General features: G+C 36.8%; 1 protein-coding gene across 1 annotated transcript; it reads right to left on the bottom strand.

The window, feature by feature from the left end:
- Positions 1 to 17: 17 nt before the first annotated feature.
- Positions 18 to 10,443, bottom strand: LOC121506312 (putative methyltransferase DDB_G0268948). Its single transcript, XM_041782061.1, has 6 exons — positions 10,313 to 10,443; positions 8,771 to 8,931; positions 8,451 to 8,664; positions 8,259 to 8,362; positions 2,831 to 2,968; positions 18 to 2,281 (listed from the first exon to the last, which is right to left on the bottom strand). The coding sequence occupies exons 1-6, from the start codon at positions 10,418 to 10,420 to the stop codon at positions 2,194 to 2,196; spliced, it is 813 nt and encodes a 270-aa protein (XP_041637995.1). The 5' UTR covers positions 10,421 to 10,443; the 3' UTR covers positions 18 to 2,193.
- Positions 10,444 to 10,690: the final 247 nt, after the last annotated feature.

Raw genomic sequence — 10,690 nt, 5'->3', positions numbered from 1 at the left:
TAGTTTGGACAAAAAGGTCAGGATCTTAAATTTTATTCAAAATTTATTCAGAAAAAGAAATAAGCACAGCAGTGGTTTTATTCTTATCTATACTCTGTATACAGTAGCGTTGAGTGCTACAATTGACTGCATTTTTCTTAAAATCGGAATAAAAGCAAACTTAATGATTTTAGTCAAATAAATTCTGCAAATTAAAATGTATATCTTAATATGCAAGAATAATAGCTGGTTTTCAATGATGCTCACATCAAGATATGGACGTCTGTGGGTTGTTGATTCAAAGTGGGCCAGTGTAAGAGCACAGCTTTATGTAAAGGCTCCATCTAGTGGTCATTTGAAGGTCTGAATTCATAGATGCCATCATCGTTGAGAATTTAGTTAGTTTAACAGCATATTCATAACAATAGTCTGTATAATTGGCTCCCCATTCCATATTTTGTTTTTTAAAAAAAAATTCTATTTTAGTCATTTTCAATGCTTGAATAGTAGCAGAAGCAACACTTCATTCACTAGTTCAAGGTTTCCAGGTTTGTGTCAAATAAAAATACTACTGTGGCTTCCAAACTGGAGATTAGGACACCTAAAAGTCCCATGCATTTTTAATGTGGGTACATTTTTCTAGCAAACAGTCAAATCAAGCTTTTCAGCATTGCTATAGAGTAATGCCAGTCTTGCCAATATCATAGAAAAGATGTGTATTATTAGCCAACAGTAAGGTAAACTAGCCAACTGTGATATAAGCTTGAAAATGACTGAGTGCTAATTGTTACTTAGCTTGCATAAATGAGTTAGCAAACACTATATTTCTAGAAACCTAAGCTAGCTTTCTATCATTACCATAAAGCTGTCAATACATTAGGAAATGTGCAACTTTTCTGCTATATTTAACTTTAGCTAATCAGCTGTGATGATATCTACAACTGTACTGTTAAGTAGCTGCCAAATGCTAAAGAGTTTACATAATTTTGTTTTACCCTATATATTGAGTGATATAGCTTTAGTTTCACCTGCAAAAAGCTTTTTAGCTGATAATAAACCAGGTCTTAACTCAGAATAATCCAGATAGTAGGCACATTTGGGCCTAGTCTGGCTCTTACAGCCTAGTTCAAGCACTTGCAGTCATTTTGTTGGCCAGATGTTGGCCAAAAGTCAGGAGCTGGACCTAAGTTTGGTTACAGCAAGTGTCACATGAGCTTAATGTTGGCTACAAGACATAAGCCAGACCTAGCTTGAGTAAAGGCAAGTGTTCTGTGGGCTGGATGTAGGCCCAGTACCATGAGCCAGACTTAGGTTTCAGCGAGTATTGTGTGGGCTATGTAAAGGCTAAATGTCATGAGTTGAATCCTGCTTCAGGTTAAGGCTTGCAGTGTGGGTAAGGGGCAGGCCAACATTATCGAGCTGGATTTGCCTTGGGTTGACAGTACTGTGTGGGATACATGTAATGAGCTTGGGTTGAGACACATTATTGTGTGGGCCAGATGTGGGTCAAATGTCGTGAGATGCTTGGCCTACAGAAAGTGTTGAATGTGTTGTGCTGGCTAAAGATGCGCCAAATGTCATATGGTGGACCTGGCTGAGTTGTAGTATGTGTATGATGGGGTAGATATGAGCCAAATGTCATAAGCGTGACCTGGCTTGGGTCAAATGTAGAAAAATTGGCATGAAAGAGCCTTGCTCTGGTTATTGCAAGTATTGTGTTGGATAAGTGTCATGGGCGAGACCTGGTTTTTAGACAAGGGCCGAATGTCAAAAGCAGGATCTTGCTTGGGATAGGTGAAGTGCTATGTGGGTCAGATCTGGGCCAAATATCATAAGCAGGGTGGGGCTTGGGTTTGGTAAAGTATTGTGTGGGTCAGATGCGGGCTGAACGTCATTAGCAGGACATGGTTTGGTTTAGGTAAAACTTTATGTTGGTCCGATGTGGGCCGAATGCCATCAACAGGGTGTTTCTTGGGTTAGATAAAGTGTTGTTTGGGCCAGATGTGGGCCAAATACATATGGTATTTTATATCCAGTGCCATTCACCCAAATCAGTTAAGGTGCTTGTTAATCAGTAAGAAGTTCATCGATTCGTACAACAGTAAAGTCGGAAAATACCTGAGTTTTCCCTACAACAGAAATATGAAGATTTTAGACATTTTCAAGGTTACAGTTGCGCTCTGGTTTGCTCTTAAAGAACAAGATGAAAAGGTATTAAGGTTTTTGTGCCCACATATAGAAATACTTCATAACCATTGTTACTTCTGTTTCGGGGGAAGACACCTTCATGGCAGACAGCAACCTAGAGGGCAAAAAGAAAAGACAATTTGGTTTATTATTGAAACTTATTAAAAATTATAGGCAAAAATAGTTGAACAAATGAACCGAAACATCTAGTGTCTTCCATTTACCACACAAGACTAATCACGGGTCAATTCCTGCCAGATACAGAGAGCAAAGCTGAGCGTAAATCTTCCGCAAAGTGTGATAGTAATTAAATACAATGTCATACTTTTTTTTATCCATGTGAAAGTTATGGCTCAGCACTTCCCCTCTATATATTTTGCTTGCTGGGCTATTCTGTCCTGTCAGTGGCAGGGGAATTAATGGCATCTATATTATCAAAGCACTAAAAGCCTTCAACAGTTAAGCTTAGTCAAGCAATGTTTGGCTTTTCTGATTAATGCCCAAGACTGTGACAGTATTTAAAGACGAACTTTCAGCAGTTTTTGATGGTGATAAATGAATTCGGGGAGGGAGATTAGGAGATCAACGTTGAGCCGGGGTGAAGGCTCAGGGGCCAGAAGTAAACGATTAGACTCGTGGATGGAGTTGGAGGTTAATATCTCACTTGTTCCTGATGTAGTCAGAAAGACGTTCGGCCTCCTTGGGATCTTTCTTGCGCAGTTTCTCATAAGAGGAGAAGGTTTCAACCATGCCGACGTAGCTGCTCAGAGGCAAGGTTCTTTTCACCCGGAGACACTCGTTCCTGCACATAAAAGAACATGAAACCAAACGTTTTATTGAATGCACTGATGTGAGTTATTGATGTTACAGTTGAAGCAAAGGCGGCACTTTGCTATATCTAGGTAGCGCAAGGAATCAGAAACACTCTTCTTTAAGTGTGTACTGAAATGCCCCTGAGCAAGACCCCCAACTGCTCAAGTTTAAGCTGCTCTGTGGCAGATAACTCCCAAATGTCACAGCTTATACATGTCTGACTCTAATGCTCCACTTCACCAAGCCATAGCTCTAGGAACATTTTTATTGCCCTTAAAAATGACTTACTCTACATAAGTAGAATTCCCTGGCATCCTCTCTTTACTGCGGAATCTAACTTCTGTCAATTGTTACTTTATCCATCTGAAAAAAAAGTATTTTCTGGATTGATTTTCCCAACTGGTTTTATTTAGAAGTTTTCCACACTTCTAATTGAAGATTTGTCAAATATTTTACTTAACATTGCCAGTCACCCCTTTGACTCCGAAACAGTTTTATACTCCAGAGAAAATACCCCTCTGGTTTTCTCACGTCGTACCAACATCAGCGGACATCAGTCAGTCGTAAGTGTCTTACATCCACCCAACCTTGATAGGCCCCTTCACCCAAGGTCTAACCCTCAGGCATCACTTTAATTTACTACTAAAGCCATTAAGGACAAAAATGTCCACTTCCAAAAACTGCTATAAAAACTTAACAGATTAATATTTTTTCTGCTTTTGTTTGCATAAATCTCTTAAACAACTCCAGCTGTGCTCAGAACTACCAAACATTCAATCATTTTGAGAATTTAACCCTTTAAATGCCAGTTTGATTACTTCGAGTCAATGTTGGTTTTAATGAAAAAAAAAGAAAAAAAAATGTGATATTTTCCTTAAACCATATGTTGGATGGCTCGGGCATTATTTACAAATGCAGCTTGGATATGTCAATGACTGGCCAAAATATTGAGTTTGATGTACTATTAGTTTTGTGCAGCATCAGATTTAAAATTTACTTTCCTTTGGAGTCATTAAGGACAAAAACGCCCACTTCCAAAAATGGCAGGAAAATCTGTTTTTTTGGGGGGAAATCTTTTGATCAACTTCAGCTCTGATCAAAGTAATTAAATATTGAATTATTTTCAGGATTTTAACCCATTAAATGCCAGTTTGATTTCAAGATGGTAATATTTAAAAAAAAAAAATACACAAAACATATATTATTTTCCAGATAACACGTTGGGGGAGTGGGGTTGTTTTTTTTTTTTTTTGTTTGTTTTGTTTTGTTTTTTTTAATCTTTCCTGGATATGTCAATGATTAGCCAAAATATTGAGTTTGATGCATTATTAGTTTTTTTTTTTTTTTTTTTTTTTTGTAGCATCAGATTTAAAATTTACTACCCTTTCGAGTCACTTTTGGACAAAAACGTCCTATTGACTCTCATTGAAACCATATTTTTTGATCTCATAGCCATTACATGATATAATTTCTGTAATGTTATGGTTTCAGTTGAAGTTGTTTAAGAGATTCATGCAAAAAAAAGCAGAAAAAAAAACTCTTAATCCGTTAAGTTTTCAAAGCAGTATTTTGGAAGTGGACATTTTTGTCCTTAATGACTCTAAAGGGTAGTAAATTTGTTTCACAGTGTTCCCCTGACCTATTAGAGTAATTGAAATTCGAATTCCAAAAATTTGCCAAGAAAGAGCCTTTGTTACAAAAAGTTGGACCATATGGATGAATACAGCCAAAATGATGAGTAGATAAAGAGGAACAATTGGCCCAAATGGACAAAAGTGTCCCTAGTGATGCCTGAGGGTTAAACTTTCACATAGTAGCCTACTTGCACCAGTCGATCACCAGACTCATGAGCCCATTTGACCTCAACCACCACATCACCTTCAGTCTCTTATCCCAAAGTTCTTTAGCATTGTACCTACTCACAACAGTCAAACTGTTTCCACTTTAAGTTCAACCATAATCTGCCTTCATACCTCACACATTTATCCCTTCATCTCCACACCCGTTGACCGTACCCTCATTCCTCCAACTGATGACCTTTACAACCATCTGTTGGTCCAGACTTCTCTTGTCAGCAATGACAATGAACGGACTTGAATTACTTTGGCATGGCCCCTCATGGTCAACTCTGGTTCCTAACCAAAGTTGCCACAGACTGAGCTCCCACCCCCCATTGAGTTATGGCTGTACTACTTGTTCAAGATGGCCTCGACCTCTCCCTCATCCCTCCAACTCTCAATCTTTGCAGTCATCTCTTGGTCTAAACTTCTCTCGTTATAAATAACAAACTTTTAAAATCAATTTCTCTATTGCTATTGTCTTTGTTAGTGAATCAGTAGATGTGACACTGAGGTCATGGGGTTATGAAGGAGTGCCTAAGCAGTTTGGGGGTTTAGTGCATTACTTAAATAAGCAGCACCTTGGCAGCACTCAGGGACTTGAACGGGAACTTCTCCAGCTACCAGCTGCCAGCTGGGCGTGGAACCGTTGGACTTCAGTTCCCAACCAATGACTTTACAAACTGAGCTACATCCACCCCCACTGAGCTACGAGTGCTGTGGCAATAGGCACGTTATTTTTGATTCAAGACTGGATCATGACTGCAAATGAAATGATTCATTGTAACACATAAGCACTCTAAAAATAATAGTTTAAAAGTCCAGATCAACAGCAATATAAACTCTCAGGCATCACTTTAATAAACCCCCCTTTCGAGTCATTAAGGATAAAAATGTCGACTGCTATTAAAACTTAAAAGATTCATTTTTTTTTTCTGCTTTTTTGCAAAAATTTCGTAAACAACTTCAGCTGTGTTCAAAACAACCAAACATTCGATCATTTTGAGGAACTTAAGCCTTTAAATGACAGTCTGATTACTTAAAGTCAATATTGTTATTTCTGAAAATAAAGTGTTATCCCTGCATACCAAATGTTGGATGGCTGGGGCAATGTTTTTAAATCCAGATTGGATATGTCAACAGTTAGCTGAAATATTAACTTCAAATCAAAATTCAAATCAAAATTTAAATCAATATTCAAACAAAATTCAAATCAAAATTTAAATAAAAACTCAAACAATTAAAATTACAATTCAAAGTAGAATTCATATCAAAATTAAAACCGAAATTCAAACCAAAATTCATATCAGAATTCAAACCAAAAATTACTTTGAAATTCAAATCCAAATTCAGATCAAAATTCAAACCAAACTTCAAATAAAAATTAAAACCAAAATTTAAATTAAAAATCAAATTGAAATTCAATTAAAATTTAAACTAAAATTTAAACTGAAATTCAAACTAAAATTAAAATCAAAATTCAAACCAAAATTCAAGTCGAAATTCAAATCCAAACCAAAATTCAAATAAAAATTACATTTAAATTGACATTCAAATTGAAATTCAAACCAAAAATTCAAATCGAAATTCAAACAGAAATTCAAATCAAATAAAAAAAAGAAAATGACATTCAAATCAATATTCCAACCAAAATTCAAATCAATATTCAAATTGAACTTCAATTCAAAATTCTAACCAAAAATAAAATCAAAATTTAAATGAAATTCAAACCAAATGTCAAACCAAAATTCAAATCAAAAGTCAAACCAAAATTTAAATTAAAAGTCAAATCATGAATTTGAATCAATGGTATAGGGAAGATACCGTTTGTTTTTTTCTTTTTTTTTTTTTTTTCATAAATAACAACATTGACTTTAAAGTGTAAGTGAACCCCTAGCTTAGAGCTTACTCTGCCCACTTCAAGATTTAAAAAAATACACAGAAAGTGATCAGTTTGATACTGAGAGGAAAAAATGACTTTTTTTTCCAGTTTCTTTTTTTCTTTTTTTTTTAAAGGATGGGGTTTTGCAGATGAGGCAGAAGTGACAGTGACTCCCCTTGCAAGAAAGTGACACAGAGTCCTGCAGCACTGCCGCCTCAGAGCGATCTTTTGAGGTGGAGGATTTTTCCCCTCCAGAGTCCCCTGAAGCAGGCTATAGTGTGGTGGTGGCGGACCCTGGTGGTCCTGAGCACTACCTGTTTGGGCTGTTTGCTCCAGCACTGGTGTTACTACAGCCGGAGCTCTCAGAGCTGAGTCGGTGCAGGTGCAGGCAGGAGAGAGTGGGAGTGGTCTCTGAATGGTAACGTCAGTTAGAGGAGGTAATGTTCTACCTTTTATTTTACCTTTTATAAAGTGTTTGTGACGTAGAACCCCTTCTCAGAAAATAATTTTCAAAGCAAATATCCATTTGAGCTAATTAAAGTTGTAAAATGTAGATTTTTATCAGTTTGGTGCAAATGTCAGAAATAAAACCAGAATAGATGTGTTTTATCATAGTTCTGTCAGACACTTCAGTGATCAGCTGAAATGTTAAAGTTTTCACTACTTCTTTAAGTAATCAAACTGGCATTTAAAGGGTTAAAATCTGCCAAATGATTGAATGTTTGGTAGTTTTGAGCACAGGTGAAGGTAAAAGATTTATGTAAAAAAGCAAATTAAAAAAAAGTTAATCTGTTAAGTTTTCATAGCAGTTATTTAGAGGTGGACATCTTTTGTCCTTAGTGACTCAAAAGGGTTGTTAATTTGTTAATTTGTTTTAAATTTCAATTCCGAAATTTGCCAGGATAAACTTTTTTTTTTTTTTTTTTTTTTTTTTTTCTTCAAAAAAATTGAACCATATGCACTAGCACCCAAATGGACGAAAATGTCCCTAGTGATGCCTGAGGGTTAAATGCCTCTCACAAGGAAAATCATCAGTTGTAATATAATCATAATGTGTTTAGAATAGAACAACAATATAAGCTTCTGAAGGAAGGGCCCTCTGTAATGACTTCTATTAAATTTTATTCATATATTTACTCTCTGTGGTGACATTATTTGTAGAAATTTTACAAGCAAGGAATGAAGACAAAGGCCACTGATTTTGACCTTTGACTTCCAAAATCTAATCAGTACATCTTTGAGTCAGAGTGGAAATTTGTGCAAAGTTTAGGAAAAGGCCTCAAAGTTTTCTAGGGTTTTCATGTTTCCTAATAAGGGAAAATGATGCCCTGCGACCTTAACTTTTGATCTATGGCATCCAAACTTTTATCATTTCATACTTGAATGAAAGAGGAAATTTTAAAAGTGTTCTTGAGATACTGCATTTATACAATGACCCACATGAACAGATGCACAACGCCAAAGCCTTTAATTGTTTTTTTTTTTCTTTAAACTTCCCCCTCCAGTAAATTAGCTCATACTGTCAGCACTGCACTTGATGTAATGATCAAATCACTCACCACTCTTTCTCTGTGTAGGGGCAGGTCTCAGACATTTTTAAGTAGATCTTCCTTGAGCTTGGTCCCAAGTAGGGATCTCGGAATGGAAGCAGGGCAGCATAAAACTAATCAAAACACATGGAAAACAGGACTTGATTTAAAAAAAAGTCCAAACTTCTATGTGGCAAAATTCCAAATCACTGGGAAGTGCACCTCTTTGCAGATTTCATTGAGCGTGTCAGAGATATCGCCATATTCCAGCTCCATGTCCATGGTGTAGCTCAGGAGAGCCAGGCATCCTCCAGGCCTAAGCACCCTATCAGCTTCCACCAGGAACTTCTCATGGTCGAACCAGTGAGCTGCAGTCATGGCTGTCACAAGGTCCGCCTCACCTGGAGAAAATGGCAACTCTTCTGCAGGACACTGCCTAGGAAATTATAGCAGGAAATCAATGCAGTTCAAATTGTCGTGCAATCCCTTAAAAGTTAGCTAAACTGGAAAAACAGTTGCACCGCACTAGGAGTACCGCTTACCTGTAGGAGACATTTGGAGGGTTGCTATTGGCATGTGCCATCTCCAACTGGGCCTGGCTGATGTCTGTGCCAACAACCTTGGTGAAATATGGTGCCAGTAGAACCGTCCCTTGACCCGAACCGCAGCCCACATCCACAGCAAGCTTGCGCTGGTTGGGTGTCTACAATAAAGGAAGTTACACTGAAATGTTCCCAAGAAATACTGATTTTATCAGTTGAGGTGACTCTTAGCCCTAAACCTAACCCACAAAGTCAGCAGTGACCTAGTCTAAGCCTACCCATAATCCTTTTTTCTTAGCATGAAAAGGCTCAAATTCACCTAAAATTAAGAATTAACCCAGATGGTGCAAACATGGTGTCCCTCTTCAGTGGTGTCAATCAAACATTTACTTTAATGCAGTGTTACTCAACCCTGCTCAACCAAAGAGCCAAATAGTTTAAAAATACCTTTGCAAAAGCCACAATGTAAGTGGTAAAAAGTGGCAAAAACAGTTTGAAGAAGCAATAAAAATAGGTTAAAGGTGGCAAAAATGGTCAGAAAGCAGCAAAAGAAAATGGGTTAAAAGGGGTGAAAATGGGGAGAAAAAGTGGAAAAATAGTCAGAAAGTAGAAAAAATGGGTAAGAAGTGACCAAAAAAATGACTTAAAAGTGACTTAAATGGGCAAAAAGCAGTCAAGATTGGCAAAAATGGGCAAAAAAGGAAACAAGTGGTATGTAATGGCAAAAGGTAACTTAAAAGGGTAAAAAGTGGCCAAAAAAACTGTGAAAAAGGACAAAAATTGGAAAAAATTGGAAAAAGAAAAGGAAAAAATTGGGAAAAAGGAAACAAGTGGTATTGAATGGCAAAGCATGGCTTAAATGGATGAAAAGTGTCACAAAATGGTAACAAAAAGGGCAAAAAATGGGATACATGTGGCAAAAATTGGGAAAAAGTATCAAAAAGATGTTAAAAAACGGGCAAAAAATAAAAAAAAAGGAATATTTAATGGTAAAAGGTAACTTGAATGAGCAAAAAGTGGCAAAAAAGGGCAAAAATGGGATAAAATTAAAAAAAAATAGGGACAAGTGGCAAAAAGAAGTTGCAAAATGGCCAAAAAATATATGAAAAAGGAGGTATTCAATGGCAAACGGTAGCTTAAATGGGTGAAAAGTGGCAAAAATTGTGAAAATAGCAAAAAAGTTTATTTTTTTAAGGTTTTCGGGGGGAGTAATATTTAGAATTAAAACAAAAAAGAGCCACAAATCATCACAAAAGAGCCACATGTGGCTCCAGAGCCACACGTTGAGTATCACTGCTTTAATGAAAAGACATTGCCAGCTTCAAACTGAGATAGGGGCAAGGGTCAGCCTTTACAGCCTGAGATAAAAACTTAATAACTCCAACTAAAAAATTATAAGAACTAAAAAAGGTAAGTACAAAAAATACTTTTTTACATAGCTTTCAAAAATAAGGCTCATTCAGAAGTATGCCATTAGACAGTGTCAAAACATACATATGCATACCCTGTTTAAATTTTAAAAACCCTAACCTACACACTTACCCTTTTCTCCATGAAGCCTATAATCCTGCTGATTAATTCATGGGGAGCTACTCTGTACTGCAGGTAAGCCGCTGCGTGATCTTTCCCCTCAAAGAGCTGTACAGGCATTTTTTCGGTGCCAAAAGTGCCGAACCGACTGAACACTGTGACTCTGCACTTCCAGCTTGTCCTTTTAAAGCACTTAGTTACACATTAACTGCCAGAGGTGAAATAGCCCATGCCCTCTCGACAAAAGAAATGCACATGCAATAAAAGAATCAAGGTCTTACTGCTTAACTTAATGAGTATCATCTTTTATTAGTTATATATTACAATGTACATTGGTGCAGTGAAAAAGGCATGCCAAAATACAACATACTGAGGTATAACATCTGCATA

This window comes from Cheilinus undulatus, linkage group 24 (genome assembly GCF_018320785.1).
Source record: "Cheilinus undulatus linkage group 24, ASM1832078v1, whole genome shotgun sequence".
In the NCBI taxonomy this organism is placed as follows: Eukaryota; Metazoa; Chordata; class Actinopteri; order Labriformes; family Labridae; genus Cheilinus; species Cheilinus undulatus.
The sequence above is the reverse complement of the archived record's forward strand: the minus strand, read 5'-3'. Positions and strand labels throughout refer to the sequence as shown.

What these genes read in the sequence shown, in the direction of transcription:
- LOC121506312 (XM_041782061.1), bottom strand. Translation starts at nt 10,420, where the DNA reads ATGCCTGTACAGCTCTTTGAGGGGAAAGATCACGCAGCGGCTTACCTG. An exon ending in TCAATGAAATCTGCAAAGAG is followed by an intron (nt 8,363 to 8,450) that starts GTGCACTTCCCA and finishes TGTTTTGATTAG; the next exon opens with TTTTATGCTGCCCTGCTTCC. An exon ending in CCCTACACAGAGAAAGAGTG is followed by an intron (nt 2,969 to 8,258) that starts GTGAGTGATTTG and finishes TTTTATGTGCAG; the next exon opens with GAACGAGTGTCTCCGGGTGA.